The sequence below is a fragment of the Oxyura jamaicensis genome, chromosome 21 (assembly GCF_011077185.1).
Source record: "Oxyura jamaicensis isolate SHBP4307 breed ruddy duck chromosome 21, BPBGC_Ojam_1.0, whole genome shotgun sequence".
In the NCBI taxonomy this organism is placed as follows: Eukaryota; Metazoa; Chordata; class Aves; order Anseriformes; family Anatidae; genus Oxyura; species Oxyura jamaicensis.
In genome coordinates, this window is record NC_048913.1 from 4874982 (window position 1) to 4900286 (window position 25305).

Sequence of the window (25305 nt, forward strand, 5' to 3'; positions counted from 1 at the left end):
TCTTAAGATGTACGGGGTGGCAGCAGAAATCCTGTGTAGACTGTGTGGATAAGATTGTATGATTTTGTGTACAAAATACACTGCCAGAGAATTTTTAAAGTCCCAGCATAATCTGTGTAGACTTAAAATTTACATATATATTTGCATTTTAAAATAAACCTCGCAAAAAAGTATCTAAGCTCCAAACAATAAAAACCAAAGTACACACCATTAAAAATCCATCAAAAGAAGCTGTTCAGCTCACATGTGTGTCTGGCAGTTTGAAAAGCACTTCACTTACCTGCCAAGTATTAAGAATTGGATTTTGATATTGTTCCTAAACAGTTCGAGCTCAGACATTGAGCAATGTAACAGTCTATGTAGGGCTGTGTTTATTAGTTTATTACATAGTTTTGCTATTGTTAGAAATAATGCTAGACTTGTTCCCTGAGATTTTAAATGCTCTGGTTTGCCACAGTTTGGGAAGAGAAACGTTTGTGATGGAGTTGGGTTCAGAACTTGAATATTTCTTACAGTTGTTTTGACTGCACTGGTGAACTCCAGGACTGAATTCTTCCTCCTGGGCTAATACCTCTCTCCTGTAGTTCACAGAAAATTTGCCAGAAAAGCAAAATCAAAACAGTGTTAGATCCCTGTTAGTGCCATCCCTTTGTTGTTCAGCAAACACTATCAGAACCAAATACTGGAAGAGTTAATTTTCTCTTATTTTATAGTGTTCCACTAATACAAGTAAGGCAGAAAAGAAGTGTGCAGTTCAAACTGGAAAATGCTGTCGCTGTTTACACTTACAGCTTTTTCATTTGTTCCCCTTTTACTGTTTTGGATTTCCTCAAAGCACCAGCTCTCTATTTCTTGTTATTAGCTAACAATCTTAACTAATATTCAAAAATTAAAGTTCCTAGTAACAGCTCCAAAGAGAATTGTGAAAGTATTATTCTGTAATGCTCAGAAACCAAAGGTGAAGAAAAATACCACCAAAGTTGAGCTTTTTAGGGGTTGTGATTATAAACGTATGCTCTAGCTTTGTGATCTGATTAGTGCTTTTTAAGTAATTTGAACCAAAAGCTTTTGCCTGTGAGCCAGTCTTGTTTAGCAGCCCACATCTGGGAAGCAGTGGCAATAGGTTGATTAGATATTGTTCCTCCCCTCTCTAGCCATTCTTTGTAGACCTTCTATTTAACCTTTAAATGAATCTATAAAAAGAATTAATAGCTAAATATACGTGGTATTCATTTAACCAAAACATTTGTTTTGATTAGATGTCATCTGTGCTCAATTCTGGTCCTTGACTGGTGTAAGCACTGGTGTTGTTAATGATGGATCCATCTCGGTGTTTTCCTGTTAAATGCTTTCCGTGGTGTCAGAACTGCAAGAAGAAAATGTGAATTTCTCTAGAGCTGAAGGATGAGACTGTGCAGAGGCCCAGATCTGAGTCCTTATAGATGTGACTCAGTGCTTTTTTCAAGTGCTGGGTTTGCTGTAGATTATTGTACAGATGCTCCTATTGTTGTAATGAATATTGCTGAATTGGTCCAAAGCTGCTCTAGGACAGTTGTTTCTGTGATAGTTTACTAAGTCAATTTTTCTTTCACGGATTTGTCAGGCGTTGTCATGGATAAGACAGATATTCTTTTTCCTGTCTATCTGTTATGCTTATGTACTTACAAAGTATTCATTACTTTAGCGTTGGAATGCTTCAAGGTTTGAAGTTCAGAAGTATATCTAAAGGACTAATGAGTTAGGTAGACTGTTGAATCTAAAAGCTGATTTGTGGATGGGAACAACTTATTCTGGAAGAAGTGATGAGATTAATGGCTGCGTTTGCTTTTCCGAAAGAAGACATCTGAGTTTCTTGTGAAGCAGCATCTAATGTGCTGGAGTTTAAGTCTTGAAGACTCCAAACCGCTTTGGGTTTGATTTTTTTTTTTTTTTTCTTCCGGTTATTGGCTTTTTGATTAGTTTTGACACCTTTAAACCACAAGACTAGAGAGAGAAAATTATGTCGGCAGAGGAAAAAAAAAAGGGGGGGGGGGGAGAAGAAATGGTTGGGGAGGTGCTGTGCTGAAAAGCAGTGGCTAGTGGCTTGTGAAATGTCATTTCTCTCTGTCCCCCTTACACCAAGGTGTTGCTGCTTCATGTATAAAACTATGGGTTACCAGTGCAGAAGTTCGGGATGGCTTCAGGACTATCTCAGGAGTTCATTCAGCAGGAAAGGAGCGCACAGCTGAGTGGGTGATCCTGCCAACAACAACGGTGTAAGGTGTCCACTCTCGTGAGGCAGAGCACTAAGCCCTACGCACATCTTTTGATTTTATTTGCTTAATCAACTCCTGCTGTAGTCGACTAAGGAGGCTGGTCTCATTTTTAAAGTTGCAGGAGATAGCTTATACCACTTATATACTCAGTTTTGCAGAAATTTTACCGATAGTGTAGGTATTACTTAATATTCAAATCTTTTGTTGGAAATAGCTGTTACCAATGTAAGTGCTTTCTTACTCTTAAAGAGTTCAAGAAGTATATTTGTAAGCCTTCAGAGTAGCATTGTTGTTGTATGCTGAACTTCTCCTGGGTTTGGCTTAACTAACTTTTGGGGGAAAAAGAAAAGAATTCAGTTTTTAAAGTTTCTAGACATCGTATTTTAGCTTAATATTATCTCTGCTATTTCTCCTCCCTGTTGTGGAGGAGTAATTCCTTCCCCACGGTTTGTACTTTTGCCAAGAGGTGTCAAAACTGCTTAAAAAAAAAAAAAAAAGAAAAAAAAAGAAAAAAAAAAGCTTAAAAAAAGCTTGAATTTGATTAATATAGAGAAACAAGACTTTGCCTGACTGATAATAAAACTGATAAATGACATTTGAATTACTTGTAGCGGTAATTTATTACATAAAATATCTTTTATTTGACATGCGATTAGTTGCTGGAAGCATCACTCAATCTGACTAGTTTAAACATGCTCTAAAATGAACCCCCAGTAAAAAAAACAGGGCTGTCTGCTGTTGGCGTTATGAAATATACTAATCCAGCAGTGAGGACAAAAATCTGACTTTAAATATTTAAATGATTAATTGGGTTTGTGTGTATATATTTTTTGCCTTTCTAACCCTTGTAATTACATGCAAACTCGGGGGAGTTTCTGAGCTAGGTGTGCAAAGCTGCATGCTTATCATCCAGGTATTGTCTGTGCTCTAACCCATGGGGTTTCTGGTCTCCATGTATGGTATTTTGTAGAGATTTTACACCTGCTTAAAACAGAACTCCCAGGACTGATTTTCTTGCCATTTGGATCTTCTTCTCTCCAGTGTCCATGTGTCTTCTCCCACCCGTGTGTCTTCATGAGGTGGGAGGCTGTAAAATACAGCCTGTTTTCTCCTACAGTTAAAAACAGAAACAAGAATTTGGGCTCCTGTATTTTTTCCCCAACTTCTCTGTATGGGTTTGCTGTTTGCTCTTGAAAAAATCACCTCTTCTGGCCTCAGTTTCTACGGTTTTAAATGTGAGTGCCAGTGATTGCTGCTAGCGATGACCTTACTTGGATGCACGAGGCCTAATTAATTGAGATCAGGAAACCTAATTCGGAGGCAGACGGGGATCTTAAAAATAGTGAGTATTTGCTCTGGAGGTGCAATTTACAGTTGCTGTTGTGAGAATTAAATATACTTACAGAAAAAAAGAAAAAGAAAAATGGATTTACAGCTGGGGAAAAGATCCATCTCACTTCTATCTGCATTTTGAGGGTCTCGGTGTGTTTGTTATGTTCCCAGAATGCAGCGTATCTCCTTCAGGAGGATTTCAGTACCTAAACTCTGGAGCACCTAGACTATTAGTGCTTTTACCTTCTCATGAATATTTTTTCAGTTTTACAAGTGGGGAAATTGAGGGTATGCAAAGTCAGTGTGAGCTGAGAAACTTCTAACCCTCCCTCCACCGCAGAGAAAAAGGAAGATTGAATGTGGATTTCGGGCAGAGCTGTGACATTCTTCATAACGTCGTAACGTTGATGTGGTCAGTGCAGAGCCTTTGCTGTGTCCCTCACTCAGTTTTCCTCTCCACCCCCCTCACTTTTTTTTTTGCCACAAGACAGAATTATTTCACACATCTCTAAAACGAGTAAAATGGCATTTCGGCTTCTTGTCTTTATAGACTCTCTGAACTTTAGGAAAGATCATTCTGGTCCCTTTTCATTAATAATGAAAACCAGGGGGCAATAAAATGTTCTTAGCTCCAGCATTAGAGGAACGGAGGGAGAGATGAGTGAGGTGAAAGGGCAAAGCAGATGGGGTGCTACAGGTGTCTCTCCATCCTGCTCAGAGGTCGTCGCGGCTGGGGACAGTCAGGGACAGCCACGGGCTGCCGTGGACAGGCCACAGCTGGACCCACCGGCCCTCTGAGAGTAATTAACCCTTTGCAATAGGCAGCTCAGCCTGGAATGAGTTGCAGCGTCACAGAAAGACCCTTGAAGTTCAAGGCAGAGAATTGGACATCCAGGAGAATTCCGGTACCAGAAATGACAGTGGGAGCAGATCAAGGAGGGGGAAGTGGGGTGGAGGACTGGGGTTTGCAGCAAGACTAGCCAAGGATCATTTTCAATCCTGACATGTACACAGCCAGTTACTGCAGCTTAGCTGACGTGTTTTAACTCATTAAGTTAAAAAGTTATGATAATTTGATCATGTGCCTAAGCTCCAAAGCTGCAACCACAGCAACCCGAAATGCTGCTGGTGACACTGTTCCCGGGTTCTAGCAGAGCTGTTTTAATTTGTTCGGATTTCTAGCCAGCGGATCATCTGAGGAACTGTATCCTGAGATGTAGCAAGAAGTTAGGGGTGCCAGTATTTGAGTCAGTGTCTGTCTGTAGAGCCCGAGGGCTGGAATTAGGAGTAACTGTTGCAATGAAATGCCTGTAGAAGACCTCTGCGACAAGAAAACCGACAATTGGTGAACCAAGCGGAAAGGAGACAAGCTTCCAGGCATTTCAGCCAGTTAAGCCTGAGTTGAAACTGTGGAGAACAGAATGCATTTCCTAGACATCATAGGTCCCATGTAGATTTGGGTCTGTCTGGTTGGAGACTGCACACCAGCCTCCCCCTCATCACTTCTGCCCACATCCTGCCACTGAACTTCAGGAAAGATCACTCTGCATCCCCGTTATTATTAAAGAAAACCGGGGGCAGTACAAGATTCACTAAGGGAACTGCGAGGGAGGTGAAAGGATAAAGCTGGTGGAAAACTACAGGTGTCTTCTAATTCTGCTCGGAGGAGCAGACTGTGCTGTATCTTTGCTCTGCTCTGTTGAGTCTCTAAGCTTCTGTGCAGAATTGTGTGTTAAATATCTCCATCCTTTCTCTTTTCCTTTACCTCTCTCTCTGTAGATATTTAATTGCGTATTTTTTCTTTGTGCTTTGGTCCCTATTTGTAATTCAGGCTTGAAAGACACTGGATCGTTCCTTATTGAAACAGTCTGTAATTGCTGACACAGCCTTCATAAACCCATTTATTGCCCTGATAGATTTCTCTTCTTCCTCCGAACGCTTCCCTCTTTCTTTTTCCTGCACTCTTCTGAGTCTCTGGTTTTGGCCCCATTTAAAAGAATTACACTAATGAAGAGTAACTGGTATTCAAGTAATGAGTTAACCTTAGCTAGCACTCAACACCGTAGTTGTCTGGGGGGAGTGTGGAGTGCCTTCTGTAAGGAAAGAGTAGAGAAAAACAGCTTGATGGAACTTTATTAATTGCTGATGTGATTTGTCTCCCTTTGACACCTTGAGCAAGGCCATTGTCGATGCTGGTCTGGACAGATGTTTCGATGTCCTAAGGACAGGAGCCTGTACGCTGTACCTGAAGTGCTACCAGCATCCAAATGGCCCCTGTTCATTAAATCTATGTCTTCTAAGAAACAGAAATTGCATTATTTGTTTTTTTTTTTTTTTTTTTTTTTTTTCCTCTGGTAAAATGGGCATATCAGGAAACCAGTTGAAAATGTTACCACCTGCAGTTCTGACTATGATTATTTCTTCATTTTGGCCTTTAGGTCCACCTGGCTCCAGATGGCGAGATTATGGGGCTTTGGCTATCATAATGGCAGGAATTGCCTTTGGCTTCCACCAGTTGTACAAGGTAATGTCTCCCTCACTACTCCAACACCTTACTCTGAGAGAACGATGTTACTCTGCTTGTGTCCAAATGGTCACATTGGTTCGAAGTTGGTGAAGCATCTCAGCTCGTACTGACACTGCCATTGGTATGTGTGAGAAATGTAGACACTTCACATGGAAATGCAAAGACAAAAAATGGCAAGCAAACAAAACTAGTTTTCGGCAGTGGATCTCCAACTGCCAGAAACAAGGTCATTTGATTCATGTATGTATATATTCTTTTAATTTTTAAACTGGGGAAACTGAGGACAGGTCAGTAAAGGGATTTTCTTAGCATTGGCCGGCAGACATTACTGTCACAGCCATAGTCTCATGGTTTGTACACTGCTGATTCTGCACCATGGATTAGCAAGGAGTCATCTTTGACTGATGAGAAGGCTGAAAAGAAGGTGCTAAGTTCTAGCTCTACCATACATCCCTCAGTTCTACTCCAGTGTGCTTAGAACAAGGTAGAGCAAGCACATGTTTGCTTGTGTACTGTAGAGACAGTAGCCTCTCCTTATTTCTTGTGCAATGTTCCTCTGATTGAACATACTCTCTCACTCTGGATTTGCTTTCCGGTGTTGTGATGACATTAGATAATGCTACTGCCTTTTGTAGTAAAATCTATTTGACAAATCAAGTGCTGACCTTCTTTTTTAAAACTACTTTTCTTGTTCCATTCTGTCATTAATTTCCTGGGTCTCAGGGTAAGAGAGGGAAGCCAGATTTAGCAACTTATTCCATCTATGCAAGTGAAATTACATGACTTAAGAGGATGGCTCTTTTGAAACTATGTTACCCCTTGTTTTTTATATGAAAGCAGTGATGCCAACCTTACTGATCTTTTCATTCTTGCAAAGAATGGTGAGGCTGATCAGTGTCCAGAGAGATGTGGAGACAACAGCTGCTGGGCCTTGCAAACCTTAACATATTGCTGTTACTAAATGACACATCTCTAACACATATTGATGATTTACATAAAATTTTTGGTGTAATGTCACTGATGCTCTTAATACATCTTACTGCTGTATTCTTTGTTTACAGATCTTGCTCTGCTGTCTGTCCAAACCTCATAAGACATATTGTGTGCCTAACAGAGACCCATATTCTTTTATAGGAGTAAGAAATCTTTGGAGACAGTTGATAAATTCCCTCTGCCCTCCGTGGCATTTTGAGGGAGTTTGCAAATAGTGATTTCTAAATGAAAGATAGGATGCTAGGATAAGACATAGTTGTCCATGTGTGTTCTGCAAGGACTAAAAGAGAACTGCTTATGAAAGTCATCAAAAGCTATTTGGTTTTCAGAATGTCTGAGTGTAAACATATGTGCATACATATGCTCTGTGAGGGTAAGAGCTGCGTACAGCGACAGTGAAATCTTAAACCAATGCTATTAAGTGTAAAAGAGTGCTGTCCCACACATGTCAGTTTGGATAATCAGCTCTGTCTCAGAAATGGTTCTGTGTGTATGCCCCTACAGTGCGTGTACATGCAGCAAAAGCCAGAATGAAGAATTGATAGGCACCACCAGGGTTGTTTCTACATCCTAGACCATCCTTCTCTCACTCTTCTTCACCTGCCGTGTTGCACTTGGATGTGTTCATCTTAAAGTGCATAAACAATTCCTGTGTGCAGTGCTGCAGAAGGATCTATGGCTGTTAGGGGAGAGTTGGGACCTAATAGATGAAGGCAAGCCTCTGAAGGGGCAGAATAATGTAGATTTCATGGCTGTGTATGGGGTCAGGGAGCTGCCTTGCTTCCTAGAGTAGCTTGGTTCTCCCTTTCTTTTGCTCTCGCTCCGTAGTTCTCTTGTACTATTGCTAACTCTGCTCCATTTCCTTTTTCTCCAGATCTCTGCTTTTCCCTCTGCAACTCTAACCCTCCTAACACCAGGGTTCACAAGATTTTACAACTCTCATTCCCTCTGTTATGCTTCCTCTGTCCTTTTCAGGGCCTTTCCCCTTTTCCACCAACTTCTGCATTTATTTTCTTGTTGATGGAGCTTAAATATTGTTAAACATCAGTCTGTTCACATTTGAGAACAGAAAATCTGAAATCTGAATCTGACATCTATGTCATCGATGTTTTCCTGGAGTGAGAGCCGTCTCAGGAAACCTTAAACAGTCAGGAATTGGTTTTCAGCACTCCCAAAAATATAACCACAAGTCTTGCATCTTCTCTTCAACAGCTTCTTTTAATACCTAATTTAGGAAGAATTTCTTTTTTCAGCCAGGTTTGTGGATAAATAATCTATGGCTCTGTGATAAAAGATGGGGTTTGGGTGGTGGACTTTGAGGAAGATTAGAGAGACCGCTTTGCATATCCCTGTTTCATAAAAAAAAAAAGTTTATGTCCTCCATGCAGAAATACCTGCTCCCTCTCATCATGGGAGGCAAAGAAGATAGGAAACAACTTCAGAGGATTGAGTCAAACATTGCTGAGATGAGTGGCAGTGTGACACAGACAGGTAAAGATTAATGACTCCATCAATTCACCCCTCAAAGCCCTTCTCCCCGCATCCTCCATTCTGCCAAGACCCCCACCCTCTTCTTTCCCTCCATCTCCACTTTATGTGGTGACTTCATTTATCTGCTCTGAGAATCTGTTCACATTTGCAAATGAAGCCGCCGTCATTTCGGTTTAATTTGAAATTGCTTGTTTACTGTCGGCGCGGCCTCAATTAATTATGTTTTTACGGAAAGGCTCCCAACCTCAGAATATTAATAAGGGGAATAAAATGACAGCCTTTCGGAGGGCTGTAAAGTTCATTTTTAATTTCTGCTTCTCTGATGTTTTCAGGGGCTTTTTTGTGGTGTTTTCCCCCCACCTTCCATCTGAAAATCCAAGGCAGGGTCAGGAAAGTCTGTAATTACTGTGCCTCCCTGACCTTAGCCACCTTCTCTGTTATTGACTCTATAGGGTGCTTGTTCATTAACCAATGCCCTAATGATGGTCTGGATTAGCTGTTACCTGTCACACCAATAGAGCTTTTAATTTTATTTTATTTTATCAGCTTGTTTACTGCCTGGAAGCTTTGGATAAAGTACCAAAGTAGAAAAAGTTATCCTGCAGCTGGAATTGGAGTCCAACAGTTGATCTTCAGTGTTTGCTGGGGTGTTAGAGGGAAATGCTGGGTTTTCTCTCAAAATACAAGGGAGAATATACAAAGTGTATGGTGGGATGGAAAAAAGCGTGATTTTCCGCAGTGTTTGTAAACGTGTTGGGGGTGAAGGAGCTGGTGAGTTCAGGGCAGGAGGCTGCTAATTACACTTCTTAGTGGAGGGCAAGAAGACAAGCATCTTCCATTTCTCATGGTACCCTAAGGTCAGTCCTGAGAGCAGCCTCTTTCCAGGTTGGAGCTAGCCCCAGAGTTTGCCTGTGTGAGGCCCAAGGTAGATAAATGATACAAACATTGTATAAGTTCAGGGAGATGTACAAATCATAAACCAATATAATTAGAAGGGAGAGGTTTTGGACGGATATACTGTGCTCTATAGACATCTATACAATGGAAAGATAAACTAGAAATACTGGAGGTTAGATGCAGTGCAGGTAGATTACCCGTAGTGCAGATAAATCATATGGATTAAAGCGAGCAGGCGGGTGTAGATAAATTAGATATAGTAGGAATAGAGGCATCTTTGTAGCTCGACAGCAGGAAGGACGTGTGTGCATGTATCTCAGTTTAACACTCTCCTGCTTTTTCCCTCACAGTGACTCAGTTACAGAAGACTTTAGCAGCTGTCCAGGAATCGCTAATCCAGCAACAACAGAAAATCCAGGAGCTCACCCAAGAACTGGCTGCTTCTAAGGTATCCACCCCCAGCTCCTCACCTTCAGAACATCACCATCTGTAGAAGATGCATGGCTTCCTTTGTGTCCACATGAAAAGCACCTTATTAGGTTCACAATCCAGCCTTCATCTCTGTCATATCCCCCACCAGTTTCTCTGCATTTGACATTTCCATAGGCTGGCTGTTTAAAGCACTGGATATTAATTGGGTACCCAGTGACATATCTGACTTCTTTATTATATGGCTTTGCATGCAGCATTTGTGTCTGAGGCCTTAGACCTGTTTTCAGCTCTGTAACTTCTGAGATGCAATTGAAATGAAATAATTGTCCTGTTAGTCCAGTGACCAAAAGAGGTGTAAAGGCCAGATGTGCATTTTTTTCTTTTTCCTTTCTTTCTGTAAATATGTAATTTTACATGTTTATATTTCTCCTGTACCTTTGTATTTTGATTCAAATCAATGACTTAGCTCCTGTTCGGCCAAGCATACAGGTGAAATACTGTATGTAAGTCACTTGTTCAGATCCAGAACAGGGAATGGCTGAACATTTGCACTGTTTGGTTGCCTGTTCCAAGAATTTTGGCTATCTCAGTGTACTGGGTGGCCCCATCACAATCACATGAGACACTCACAGTGGCCCATTTCCCTTGATTTCTGTCTTGAACTTGGCAACAAAACCACCAGTATTGGCTGGTTTGTGTAGTTACCTGTGTTTTCAGGTAACGGTGTTTCAACTTTTAACCAACATTGTTTTTCTTTCTGTCAGTGAGACTTTGTACTTTTTGTCTCTGAAGTACTTGGCAGCTAAGCATTCTGTCAGCCAGTAGGTGTTGGTTAGATGAGGGACGGGATGGATTTGAACCAGTCACAAAGAGATGATGTCTTCCTTTCACTCACAAATTTGGAATTATTCAGGTTCCAGACATCTTTCAGTACTCTTAGTACAGGGAGAGATTTTTCTTTCTACTATTAAATCCCTTACACATGCCTTATGATCTACCTGCATCATGAGCGGTTGTCTTTTCCTCATACCTACTTCAACCCCATAGAAACCCTTTGATGGTGTGTAACTGGTGGGCCACAGCTGACTATGTGGTGTGCACACTGTACAGTAGGAATCCCTCAGTGGCACAGCTGTAAACCCAACCATGAAAGCCAGTTTATGGTCACAACACTCCACTTCAATTTTCCTTGGGAACTGTGGCCTGTCGGTGGCCTGGAGCCAGTCCGGAAATTGGAAAACTGTTTTCAGGTCGTAAGTGTTAAGATTAAGGCCACATGTTGAGCTTTAAGAAGGGAAAAGGGCATAAGAGTCTTGGTGGTTTAGAGAGTCTTAAAGTTTTTCCTCCCCCCTCTCCACCCCCTGCACTGAAATGGTAGCACACATTGTTATGATATCTAAACCTCATGTGTACAAAGAAAAACTTGGGCAACCCCACAAACCAAAGAATAAAAGCTGTGTTTTCTCAGCTGTAATGTAAGTTTTTATATCTGCTTTTCAAACTCCTACTGGCATGCTGTAAAAAATTAAAAAGAGGGACTTTAAGTAATTAAAAAACGTACATAAAAATTCAAGGCTTGAATTTTCTACAACTGTTTTTTAAAGAGACTGGCTAAAAAGCCCCAGATGTCAGATTTTATTTCTAAATCCTAGGCATCTGGCACCATATGTGTTTTGGAAATTTGAGTCCTTTGCAGGCCAGTGAGTGGAAATCACTCCCTTGTTAATGTGCTGCTATAGCTTTCAAGGTCTTGGAGAGCCAGAACAGTGGCTCCTGGATTCTTGCTGGCTGAGGTCTGGGAGTGTGAATCCCAGGGGAACGCATCTGTGTATATCACAGCTACTACAGGCTGAGCCTCTCCCGGCTCGCTGGGTTCACAGCCCAGAAGTCACTGTGCGGAGTGCTGGCTGTGAAGGTGTTCAGGGCTGTTCAGCACTAGCTGAAGTCTGGTTGAGGAGTGAGTAGGAGCAACCAATCCTGGCTACGTTGAGGAGGAGCTGGCAAGGAGGAGTTTTTTGTTATTCCAGTCCTGGCTTCCTTCATCGGGGAATTTACTAAGAGTATCTCTGGAGAGATGCTCATGAATGGATTCATTCGTAACGGCTTGTAGCAGAAATTACTATGCGAAGTGCTAGATGTGTTTTTTGGTCGCACATTCAGCCCATCACTACAGGAGCTGCTGCAGTGATAGGATGGGGTAACCATACCGTGATCTCTCTTTCAGACTGCGGTTCCCATTTCTCAAGTTCCCAGAAGGGTTAAAAGAAAAATTGCCAAAAGTATTATCTGCAGCATGTTCTCTTCAGTTTTTACCTTACTCTAATTTCTGCCTGATATCCCATAGCAATTCTGATGCAGTGCTGACAGCAGCTGTACCAGGCTTCCAAGAGTTACTTATCTTTCCCCACCAAATTGCATTCATTGCTTTGAAATATCCGAGAGACAGTGCCTAGTCCAGCTGCTTCCTGGAGATACAATCTGGTAACTCAAGCATAGTTCTAATTGTTCAGATCTAGAGGGGAAAGTTTTTGGAGCTTTCAAGCATCACTTTATCAGTTCACCTCTAAACACCACAGAACGCAGAGAGTCGACTTTATTTCATGATTTAGGAGAAATGAGCAAGTAGGTTTAAACCAGTTGCTAATTTTATTTGAATCTGTTGCCTCAGCTAATTGCAGGCACAGGGAAGAGTAAAGGACCTGGTTCAGTGCAACTCCTACTGCCTTTCAGGATCCTAGTTCTTATCTAAAAATCATTCCTTAGGTCAATGGCAAATAATTTGGTTTATGTCTTTGTGTATTCTTCTCTGTGTGACATATTGGAGGAAAACATGCTGTGCAGAGCTTGCTTTGTCTGAATTCTCACAAGTGCTGGCTGCGTTCTAAAGGAAAAAGAAAGATCCCCTTGAGATGCTTCAGCTATGGTTGTTGGAAACAAGATTAATTAGTCCTCCGACCTGAAAGCAAATATTTGAATTGTATGAGCACCTTGAAACTATTTTTAAATCTGGTCATTGTGGGGATCCATCCAGGTCCATCTTCATTGTGGAAGTTGTTTTGCTCAGACCTGAGATTTTAAGTAGTAGAGTTTATGTATGTTATCCCCAGCTTGAGATTCCCAGATGGGAGGAGAGGGAAGATAGATAGAAAAAATGACCTTTGTGAGCTACCTCCCAGTTCACACTTTGATCTTTACTTCTTCTTTTCCATATTGTAGGCCACAACTTCCACCAACTGGATTCTGGAGTCACAGAATATTAATGAACTGAAATCTGAGATCTACTCGTTAAAAGGACTCCTCCTGAACCGGTATGGATGGAATATGTTGATGGAAGATGGTTGTGTGGGGAAGGGTTGCTTTCTGGGATTCTCTTAGTCATAGAGAGGAAAGACATTTCCAACAGGAACTAGCTCTGTATCCTGTTATTGCTATTTTAATAATACCACTTTGCACTCTGCTACACTTTCTATTTGCAGGTCTCAGAATGTTTTTCAAATTTGCCTTAAATCACAGAGCGCTTTGGGCAATTAATAAGATTTTCCCCTTTTGTTTGCAATAGAGGAATTCTCTGCCTTTCACCTCAGGGAGGATGCCTCTCACCTAGTTTGAGGTGTGAGCTACCCACCTACATTCTGTTACGGAGAGAGAACCACTGGTGGATACAGTTCCTCTGCCCTATTCATGGTTAGGGCGTAATCAGGATAAATTGCACGTTAGCTGAGTCTTTTTCTCTCCATTGGCTAGCTCAGATATAGACATCTTATACTGTACAAGTCTGAAATGAGTGATGTAAATCCCAGCCTGTGGGACAATCCTGAGGAGAGGAATCTCATTTTTTGAGGAAATTCTTTTTTTCTAAAACCACTACTTAAGAGTTTATTTACCCTTTCAGTTACTGACCCTTCAGTCTGATATGACTCCCTTACCTCCTTCCACATATACCTAGGTCTTCTCAAATCATCTCTTTCCTAAGAGATGGGCTTCAAAGACCGATCTATCATAGGACTAGACGTACTCTGAATTTCAGTAAGACTGTTTTTCAGAAGTCTGAAAAGTGTATTGGCTTTAATAGTCTTCTAAATTCTTGCCACACCTCCTGTTCCCAGCAGCAGTCACGGTAGAAAGCTTTGGAGGACTGGGGACACATACTGAGTTACTGTCTGCGAAGTTGGGTCATAGTGGCATCACTGCTGGGAGAGAGCACTAGTTAATGACATCTCTTCAGCAACAGGAAGTCCAGAGATTACAGACCCGGTCTTCTTTCTTTGGCCTCTGCTTGTCAGGCTGGATGAATAGGAAGAAAAGAGGCTTACCTGTCCCTTGGTCTTTCTATCAAGGAGGGTTCCCTCTTTGATTTATACATTTGGCACAAAGTCATTTTGCCTTCTACTGATGGCCAGCAGCAGATGAGTAGCAGCTTTCCAGAATGGGCAAGGGAGAGGGCTGTCTGCCATTAGGGAAAAATCACTCTTTTATGCAACTGGGGTGTAGGTGCTTTAGGGAAAGCAAACTTTGCTGTTGGTTTTTTAACAAAAAGGCAAATGTTTCTGCAGTGAGGAGGCAGCAGCAACACTGGAGCCAAGAAAGACTTCAGACTGAATTTGCTGATTGCATTTCTGATACTGGTTGAATAATGCAGACATTAGCTTATTGCACTCGCAGGAGATGGAGGTTAGATCTACAGAGTTCTTCCCTGACTAAAGGTGGCAATGGGAAGAGGGAGGTGAGAGCAACCGCTGTTCCTAGGTCAGTCTGTGAAAATGGACCCTGTTGTGTTCAAGGACTCACTGGAGGAGAACGGACAGCTTTGCTCTCGCCCACAGCACTGCCAGTTCACCTGAGTGGCATGAGAACCCCCTGTCACACAGCATCCTTTTCAGAGGGGAATCTATCTCTTCATACTCCCACTTTCCACGTTACAAAAGCAAGGACACATAGGGAGTACCAGAGCAGACGTGCCTTTTTGCTGTATGCTTCATGACGGATCACTTTCTCAGGGCACCAGGGCTCCCCACTGCAATTACATTTGTCCTGTTTAGAATTTACATTCTCATTTCAGAGCTGGGATTAGTTTGGCACTATCAGCTCCTTAAAGCCCACCTGGAGAGGACTCGCTGAGGACAGAGCAGCTAGTTTCTCAGCTGGTGCAAGCCAGTACATCTCCATTCAAATCAGAGAAGCTGAACCAGTTTACAACAGCCAGGATCTGGCCCAAACATGTAAAGTGCACGCTGGGACTAGGAGATAGGCTCTGGATTGTAATGAGCCAGGATGCAATAGCTGTGTATCACAGTGGAGGCAAGAGCCAGGTGGTGAAATTTCTTGGCTCAGGTACCAGGAGCTGATGTCTCTGACTTCTTGCTCCAGTGGGAATTTTCCTTACCAATTAATTAGTGATTGTTTTAAAAGGGACACTCATGTCTTTCCGGAGGCAGCATTCCTGAGTGCTAACTTACTCTGTGAAATTGGCCGAACCAGATCATTTTAGAACTTCAGATTACTGGTGTGTAGCCTCAATTACTGGCTGCTTGTAAAACACTTTGAGCTTCTGGCTGACAAAAGTGGCCTAGTTCTTGTTCACTTATGACAAAGGAGACTTGAAGTTTCAGTCCTGCTTTACGTGATTTCCCCATTACAAATACCATTCTCTCCATTGATAACCCCTCAGTGTTTTTAATAAAAGCCCCTTTCTCTCCTTTTCTTCCTCCCCTTCTCTCCCCCAAGGAGGCAGTTCCCTCCCTCCCCTTCGGCTCCTAAGATCCCATCGTGGCAGATCCCAGTGAAGCCAAGCTCACCCTCCAACCCTGCTGTTGCCAACCATAACAGCAGCAGCGACATCTCACCCGTCAGCAACGAGTCTACCACCTCCTCACCGGTCAAGGAGAACCACAGCCCGGAGGGTTCCAAGGTCAGCTGCCATCTGCTGAGCACCGAGGAGGGCAACAAGGCGGTGATCGATGTCAAGAGCCAAGTGCGGATGGAGGTGCAGGGCGAGGAGGAGAAAAGGGAAAACAAAAGGAATGAAGAGGAGGAAGAGGACGATGAGGATGATGATGTGAGCCATGTGGATGAGGAGGAATGTCTGGGTGTCCAGACTGAGGACCGGAGAGGAGGGGATGGGCAGATTAATGAGCAAGTGGAAAAGCTACGAAGACCTGAGGGGGCCAGCAATGAGAACGAGATTGACTAAAGCACCCTGGCTTTTGCTGATGCTGCTGTACATCTTCCCTAGCCTCCTGCACTGTCCCCGGTGCCTCTCCCATTTTGTGGAGTGTCACCATCCCTTCCAGTGATTCTTCCATGATTGACCTTGAGTAGGGTCATGATTGCCCGGTGAATAAGGTGGGCCCTGTTTCACCACAAGGCTGTGCAGCGTTGCAGTGGCTTCTTCTCCCCTCCCAGACCTACCTTCTCCCCATGAGCTGGGGTCACTGCCTAGGCTGGAAGACCAATCGCCTTACCATGCCCCACAACTCCATAAGTTCCCTTACTAAAACTCCCAGCATCTCTCCCAAAGTGGTCAGCCTCTTTGCTGCATCCTAGAGTCCTTCCACTCAGTTTCAGAAACTTTTCTGTCCCGAGCTCTTTGATTTCACAAGTCTTTAATCCCCACATAATCCCCTAGGCAGTTCTCACTGTTTCCCCAAATACCCATTTTATTTCTCAAACTAATTGGTGTTCTGTTACCAAAAAAGAACGGTTTAATCCTGAATTCCTCACCAGATCTCAGTCTCAGCCACCTTCTTCCAAGCCTTATGTCAAGCCTCATTCCTGAAACTACCTAGCATTTGAAAACACTAAATTTCTTGTGGGGTCCAAAGAACACTATTTCCACCCCACACACTCCCTTCCACTCTTCAAAGTGGCCTCTTGCTAGGGACCAAGTCCAGGTTTCATGGCCACAGTAAAATGCATGAGAACAGGTGGCTTCGTTACTGATTGCTCCCCAGTAAAAGAAGGCTTTAAAAGATGACCCCACTCATCCCAATTACTACCCTTCTTCCTCCAAAGACAAGGAGCTCGCATCAGTTTTTGACATCTTACGTTTTATTTATAGCTGCCCTGAACGAGATGATACCAGATGCTGAAATAATTGGTTAATTTTGAATTGTTGCAATGGTTCTTAGCTTGTTTTTCTCCCTAAATGAGGAGAAAACCCATATTAAATGATCAGTTGAGACCTGCGCCTACCCAGTGACAGGCACCTGCTTCAGCAAGGCAGTCTTTACAGAAGAAAAAACAATTCCAGCTCTGAGGTACACCGCTGGCCCTTCTTGCCCAGTCCAGCCTTTTTTTTTTGCCCCGCTGGGGTTATATACAAATTAAAACAGTGAACTTTAAAACCTCTCATTTGCAGCATTGTGTTCTCGGCTGTTAAAATGGTGGTGTCCAATTATATTATTCACTGCATCAGAGCCTCTTAGCGGAGCAATTCTTGTAACAACTGAGTCTCACTGTCCTCACCAAGCAAGCGTGCTCGTCTGTGTGATCATGTATAGATTTCAAATATAAAATACGATTGTATATAATTGTAATAAATATGAGTTACCACTATTTAACACCAGGCTGTTACTGGATTACTGTGGCTCTTTTTGGGGGGAGAAATATGGAGAAATAATGCATGCAGGGTGGTAGAGGGAGGGAAGGGGGAAGGTTACAGAAATTCAGTCCGTATAAAATGTTTTCAGATGGACATTTGTGGTTGGTTTTCTAGCTGCTCCAGTCCTAGGTTATGTCAGCAGGAGGCAGTGTAGAGAATGGTGGAAGTGCAGTACAAAGTACAGTACAAATAGCTCCAACACCACCGCAATTCTAGGTTGCCTCCGTTGTTGCAGAGGGTGCGATGATGGATGTATCAGTGGTGAGTAAAACGCAGCTCCTCTGGTCCCCGTCCTCCCAGCAGGAGGCTCTGCAGGGTGCAGAATGCAGCGCAGCGCTCCGTTCCACCCTGGCAGCAGGAGGTGCTGAAGGCAGCGTGTGAGATATCCCATGGCCCCGAGGCTTATCTGCCGGCAGGGAATGCTGTGCCGTATCCCATGACTGGTCTAACCCTGCCATGTCGGCACAGAAGCCATTGAAAGAAGTGGCGTACAGCAGCTCCTAGCTACTGCAGCCCCATCGTTGTTCAACAGAAGTGTTTGGCTCCCTCCTTAAAAATGAGGGATTTACTTGATTCCCGAGTATTTGGGTGTCTGGTACATAGTGACATTTTCCTGCTCAGGGGGAGTGAAAGGGACCTTCATATTACTGTATTTAGACCTGCTGCTGAATGTGATGATTTCTCATTCCTTAAATGGACGAATATCTTCCCCAGGAGTGAGTGAGTGTGTGTGTGTGTCTCCCTCTCCCTCTCCGTCTCTCTCTCCGCTGTTTAACGTTCACAAAGAACGTCACGTTTAGCTAAAACAGGGCAAATTTGAAAGTGTTTAAAAGGACAGGCTTTTATTAAGGGATGGCACTTTTCATTTCTCCATGCCAAGAATCCTTGTGAGAAGAAAACACGACTGAACGCAGGGATGTAATGAAAAAGTGTTGTCCTGCCTGTGTACATTTTATATACATAGAAGGTTTTGAAAATAGAAAGTGCCTGGACAACAGCAGTTGGTGAAATGTGGAAAATATGTTGCTGAGGTATGTGCCTTGCAGAGTGACTTACGAGGTTTACAGTACAAGCATCCCTGCGGGTTCATTTTTCCCCCCTTTCCTCCATGTTCCCAGTGTTCAATTAATTTACCTTCAGATTTCTGGTGCAGAGTAAAAGGCAGTTTTCTTCAACTGCCCTTTTCCCTTCCTCAGCTTTTGCTTCTTGCAACCTTTACCAGCTGAATAGGTCATGTTTTCTCTTTACCCCAACCCGATATGAATCACAGAAAGCTCCCTCGTAGCCCATTCCTCAAAAAATCTGACTCTGGGCCTCTGGCTGCTGATGGGGTCCTGTGTACTTCGTTGAAGAGATCCAGCCCACCAGGAGGGAATTTGGAAGAAGCCAGACCTTCTTGCCAGTAGGTATTTTTGGGAATCATGAGTGTTATTCTTCAGCCTCTAATTTCTTGCCTTTCTTTCCAGCATAGCAGGAGTTTCAGGGCAAGTGTTTTGGTCCCGATGAACCACGTAGCCTGCCTGCTAACTTGTGATTTTTTCTTTCTTTTTTTTTTTGGCTAGAAACAAGCTTCTTATATCAGCTGCTGTTTAGCTCACCACCTAGTAGGCACTGAGATCACGTCACGTTAACTACAGATGACCAGGTAGCGAACCCTTTTTCTGCTGAACAAGACAGGCAGCACAGGCAGTCGGTCACCCGCCACCTGGCTTATTCCAGGACTGCATTTTAGTGTAACCAGCCTTGGCTTTGGCACAGAAGACAACACTCAGCTTGGTGAGTTCAGTGGGTTCGCAGCGTGGTTTCTGTAGGTTCTTGGTACAGGGCAGAAAGCGGGTGAAGGGAGCTTCCTCTGAACAGTGTCATTTGGGCACGTTCCTGTGAAACCCTGTGAGCCTGTGCTCTCCCCTAGAGGAATTAACGTCAGGCTGGTGCTTTCCAGTAATTAAAGGATATAAAAGCTCCCTTTTCAATGGCTCCAAGAGAAACACGGGGAACTCAAAAAAATGTGACAAAGTGTGAAAGGATTAAAAGAGACGTGTCTCCTGATCGTCTTTGTCCAACCTCCCTCACCCCTAGATGTGACAAATCAGCTCTGTGTGCACCTTTGTCAGAAGCAGGAAGAATTTTTATTGCCTTTTGCATGGCCAGGGTGTTACCTAACAGTGTGTGGGATCAGAAAGGAGGTGGATTGCAGGGTCCCTCATGATCTTGCTAATTTGCTGCCTGACATTTTGCAGAGCCTTTTACTTGTAGCGTGCCTCAGTTTCCCCCCCAAAATACCGACTGGTGAATACTGAGAGGTGACAAGAAAAAGCAAACTCAGGGAGCCAGGTTTCATGCCAGCTCCTGCAGCTCACACCAAAGCCCCAGCCCGTTACCAGCTGTGCCCTGCAGTGCACAGGGTGTAGGGCTTCAGGCTGCAGCGCACCGCCCAGCTGCAGCCAATGTCCCCAGCTGCAGCCAATGTCCCCAGCTGCTGATGGCCTGGGCTGCACAGCTGTGGGAGAGGAGCTGCTGCTCCCCCGTCCTGAGCAGTCTGTGCTGCCCCGGCTTCGAAGCAGACATTTTAGACCTGGCCTTTGCACGTTGTGACTCGGCTGCTTCTGGCAAGTAAGTGCTTCTTAATAACTGTGCTCTCTCTTGGTTTTGTCCTCAGTAGACTGAGGGAACTGGCTGCATTTCCAGGGGCCACCTCACCCTGCAGTGGGGTTTGCAGGCAGGGTGGCCGACAGGGCTCCCTGGCTCTCCCCCGGTGTGTGCTGGGCTGCTGCCTGGGGCAGGGCTGAGACAAAACCCTGGTGCTCACATCTGCAGTGCCTTCTACAGAAACAGAGGCTGCCTTCCCTTTGGTGGGGCACTGTGATGCTTGGGGGAAACCAAGGCTGGACAGCAGGGCCAGGGTTGCTTTTTGTTGCGAACCTGTGTGTTCAGGTCGGGGTCTCCATGCTGGGTCTTCACACCCAGCAGGTGGTGGAGCACATCAAGTATTTCCCAAGGCTTTGGTGACAGCGAGCTTTGGAAGGTCCCTTCCGTGTGGTGGAGCCATAAGTGAAGCACAAATTGCACATGGTGGCGACCCAGCACACCAAAAGCTGCTGTGAAGCTCCAGGTGAGTCTTCCAGCCTGTACTTGGGCTCTGTCTTGCCGCAAGTGCAAACCACGAGCGGGGCTTGGCCTCCAGGGATAGGAAATGTAAATAAACACCGCTGGGAGGTGAAACAGAGGAAATGATTTACCTGAGGGCACAGGAGAGAGCGTCCAGCTTTCTTCGTTTTCCCTTTCACCCTCCTATCTCCCAGCCCGTGCTGCTTCCTCAGGAGTCAGCCTTTGTGGTCACCCTTGAGCTGTGTCCACCTGGTATGCTGATGGAAGGCTGGCCCTCACCACAGCCTATGCTGTCAAAAAAATATAAAATAAAATAGTGGAAGTGTACCTAAGGTGAATCTAGGGTAGCAGGGAGGAGGGAGGATGGAGGGCAGGGCCCAAGTCCTTCACTTGCTGTGCAGCAGAAGCTCTGAGCTGCGCACTTGCAGATCGAGGGGCTGGCATGGTCTCTCACAGCTCAGGGAAAAAAAACAATCCCATCCCCAAAAGGGAGCAAGCACTAACCTAATAAAGGCACCAGCTGGACGAAGGGAAAACCGGCTCTTTGGAAAAAAAAAAAAAAAAAAAAAAGCTCCTTTCATTAGAAAAATAATATATTTCATCCTAATAAGGTAAAAATATTTGAAATGGGGCAGAAGTGAGCACTAGGCAGCATCTGTCAGGCCCTTTCTGGAAAGGGGAAGATTATTAAACTCAATTACAATTTATTTTTGTAAAGTGTCTTTCAGACTAAAAATCTCCCCAAATGCTTTGCAAGGACTGCTCAGGGGTTACTTACAGTATGGAGCATCTTAGAAGAATGCCCCTTTTCCCCCCCAAGTCCCTCTTTTCTGCATCTGTTGAAGGATTTAACCTTTTTTATTATTATTATTCTGCATTTGTGCAAATGATGAGAGATCTTTTGTGATGCTAGCTGCAAAAACGTGCCCGAAGAGGGGCTGGGGGGGAGTTGACATTGCGTTTTTTGGTGTTAGATAAAATACCTGCTTTTCTCTAGGACTGTGTCTCCCGAGCAAGGAGGTGATTGCTGGGTAGGGCTGATTCAGAGCATCGAAAAGTACAGCTGGTGCGTTTGTTGCCTATTTTTCTTTTCGTGTCTGTCACTTTGCCAGCTTGCTTGTCTGTCTCTCAGTCACTGTCTGCTTGGCGTGGCTGCTCGTGCAGCATCCCCGCTGGTGGTTCAGCCCGCCGTCGTGCCTGCCTGTCTCCTGTTGCCTGATGCTCTTCCCTTTTGCTCCCTACCACTTCAGACACCGGCTGCTTTCAACTTTGTCCCTCCACTTAGATAAGCTGGTACTGAGGTTTTATCTGTGTGGAGCCAGAGTAACACCTCTTTAAAATTAATTTCTGTAACGATTTAATTAAACTAGAGGAAGTTTTGGGGTGGACATCCTTCCATCTCCTTGAACAGTTTACTTTAGTTAAAGCAGTTTAAGCTGACGTGTGCATGCACAAAAGGCTCTGTGCTGAACTCCTGCAGCTTTCTGACGTGGAGGACCTGCTTTTTGCTCCCTGCCCTCAGAGGGCACGAACAGCAGGTGCTGTGCCCGTTTGCCTGCTTACATCTGTGGGTTTGTGTCCAGTCCTTGCCGTGCAGTAACACCGACTCTTCCACTGCAGCAGACACAAGTTTTGGGTGTGAAAGCGAGGTTGGGGCTTGCAGTCTCGCCCATTCCCCAGAATGAGCTAGGTGCCTGGAGCTGGAACATCACACTGATGCACCTGGGTTTTGCCTCCTTTAGTTCCTGGCTCTAGAAACCTCAGGCAGAGCCCGATCCCAGAGCACCGTGCACAGCCCTGGTGCTGAGGCAGGGACGTGGCTGGGAGCTGCTGGCTGTGGGGAGCCCTCTCTGCGCAGGTGGCTCCATCACAGCCTTGGGGGCAGGCAGGGGGACACGCTGCTGCCCGGCCACCGGCCAGAGCCGCTTCCCCTCCGTCCCATGGGCACAGCCGGGATGGGGCTCACTCTATCAGTGCCTGGTGGCTGGATGACCCAGCTCGCTTCCCTCTGAGGGGCTCTCCGACTTGCTTTGGCCGCAGATCAAATGGCTTTGTTGTACCCTCACTGATGCTGGGGACTGTAGGGCTCTGGTATCTCAGCAGAGTTTGGCTGTGGCCTCGGGATCGCAGGAGAGTCCCAGGGACCGCTGGTGACAGCAGGGGAATGGGGCAGAAGCTGTGGGTAATGCGAGCACGAGGCAGCACCTTGCCCTGTGGGAAGGGAAGGGGGCAGGGAAAGGCTCCTTAGTCTGCCTGTCAGATAAATCTTTGTCTGTTTACTTAAATCCTCAGTGTTTCTTCATTTGTTTGTTTAAAAGTTTCCCTGCCAAAAAAGAGCAAAAGGAAGGAGGGAAGCCGCCTCCATCGGTCACCCCTCCTCATCAGGATGGGGCTGGGGCACTTCAGGGACAAGAGCAGGACCCGGGCCCAGGGCACCCTGCCCGTCCCGGGAAGGGGCCGGGACCTGCTGCTGGAGGGGCCCCGCGCCCGTCTGCTGGGAAGACGTGTGCGGGGGGACGCGTGGTAGGGATGCCAGGAGCCCCCCTCCTGCCCCAGGGCCACCACGAAGAACTTGTCCTCCCTTCCACCACGCGCTGGAGCTGCAGGTGCTGAGCGGTGCCGTTCTGCCTCCTTTGCCAGCCCCCAGCCCTTTGGGGGAGGCTGCTGCCTCCTGGGTGAGGTGCTGGTGGCTTGCTGGCACTGGTGAGCTTGGTTCAGGGCAGCAGAGACCCCAAGAGCAGGGCTAAGAAATGGCAGCCATGCAGGTCCTTCATGTGCTAGGGTGTGCTTCAAGACAGAAATCATGTATTCATTCGCGTGTGTGTGTGCAAAGGTGAAACTCAAAAATTCCCAGCTGCCTGTAGGCTTTTTGTTTGGAGGGGGTGTGAGCGGCTCAGTGACTTTCGGAGGAGTCTTTAAAGTTCACGTTCCCATTGAAGATGATGTGAGAGTTTATTGTCAAGTTTTAAAGCTTCAGTTCTCTGGAATGCCAGTGAGAGGGGAAGGGAGAGATTTGCTTGGCTCCTCTCCTCCCTTTTCCCCAAGAGCTTCCCCTGTGGAAGGGCTTCCCATGGTCCTTCAAGCAGGCACCTGTGGCTCTGAGAGCACGGGGTTGTGCCCGGGTGCAAGAGCCCAGAAGTGCAAATCTCAGCTGGGACACGAGCAGCTGATGCAGTCTGTGTGCACCACGTGGTGGGATTGTTGGTGCAGAACCTTACTGCATGGAAAGAGTTTGTTTTACATTGCTATGCCCAATGAAAGTATTTTTTTCTGGAAAGATTAAGACATTTATTATCTATTAGCTACTTGTTACCTATTAATGGCTGTTTTCTGTCTTAGCTCCCATACCTGAGCAACATGGGCTGTACCAAAAGTTGGCTCAATTCTTTTTTTCCTCTCCATTGTGTGATTTTTTTTTTTTTTTTTTTCTCTCCGTTTTGTGTCTGTGTTTTTTCAAAGTCCGTTTCTGGCCTCTTGGCCTGTCACAGGGATGAGGCTGTGTTAGAATAACTCTTGCTGGTCTTCTAAGAGAGCTGGGAGCCTCCAGTCCTGCCTCCGATCAGAGGCAGGTCCCATTTGCTCATCAGTGAGTTTCTCCAAAGCTGCAGCAGCAGGTGTGCAGATCCCCTTTCCTGAAGCCAGGTTCCCATGGGCTCCCCGGGCAGCCTACTGCCCAGGGATTCCACCAGTGCCCTTCTCTGCTAAAATCCTCCTCCCTTCTAAAATTTCATTCCCTAGAGGCATGAAGGTGGGCTCATCTAACCGCCCTATTTCCCGAGCAGGTCTCCAAGCCTTTCTTAATGTCAGTCTGCTGCAAGAAGCCAGCGCTGAGCCTCGGTCCTTCCAGCTGTAAGTTATGCCCAGTATGTGCTGTGCGTCCTAAAGCTGCCTTTCCTCTGTACCAGCAAGCATCAGGATTCCGAATTTCCTTCTGCCGGGTGTAGGAGGCATTGTGCTACCAGAGTAAATATCCTCCCGGCCAGGCATGCTTTCCTGCATTCCCTGCTCAGCTGAGCAAGCTGTGCGGGGTTTCCCTGGGCACCAGCCCTGCACACCTGCTGCTGGCTGCCCTCTTGCTAGACTAGCTGTAAGAAGTAGTTGGACAAATTGCGACCATCGTCTTACTGAGGCACCAGGATGGCCGTTACCCTTATTCTAGGCCAACGCGGATATTCTGTTGTCTTTATGTCTGTCCATATTGGTCCGTATGGCTCCAGCAAGGACAGGTCTCTGTGCCTAGGCTGGACTTAGGCACTTTTGGTTAATGGCATCTAAAAACCAGGGTGATGGGAAGCAGCAGCAGAACCATCTGGTCTCCTATTCTGTGTCCCAGCATACTTTGCATGCTGTTTCTTTGAAGCAATTGAACTTCTGCTGCCTGTATTGGTTTAAAGTCTATGAATCATCTGGAAAGGAGAACGCAGGGCTCCTCTGCTTGAGCTGTACCTTTGGGCTGGTGCCAGGGGATATTCCCTCCGTGGGTGCCTGTGCTGGTGGTGGGTGCTGCGCAAGGCCTGAAAAGCAATACTGAGTGCCATGTGTAAATCAGGCAGTGCAGTTTTGTGGATGTGTGTGTAACTGTAGGGTCCTGCACTCCCAAACCACTGTTAGAGGGACAGGCTTGATGTAATCAATGCATAACAGCAGCAGCAACTGCCCAGTTTTTGTCC

At 45.2% G+C, this 25305-nt stretch overlaps 1 protein-coding gene across 2 annotated transcripts in view; it reads left to right on the forward strand.

Moving 5' to 3' along the window:
• Positions 1 to 17491, forward strand: part of PEX14 (peroxisomal biogenesis factor 14) — a 77613-nt gene extending 60122 nt beyond the window's left edge. For both annotated transcript variants that reach the window (XM_035344661.1, XM_035344662.1), the window contains 5 exons: positions 6026 to 6111; positions 8496 to 8598; positions 9846 to 9943; positions 13144 to 13235; positions 15652 to 17491. In XM_035344661.1, the coding sequence (XP_035200552.1) occupies positions 6026 to 6111; positions 8496 to 8598; positions 9846 to 9943; positions 13144 to 13235; positions 15652 to 16117 (845 nt within the window). In that variant the 3' untranslated portion in view covers positions 16118 to 17491. The remainder of the gene's footprint in view (positions 1 to 6025; positions 6112 to 8495; positions 8599 to 9845; positions 9944 to 13143; positions 13236 to 15651) is intronic.
• Positions 17492 to 25305: the final 7814 nt, after the last annotated feature.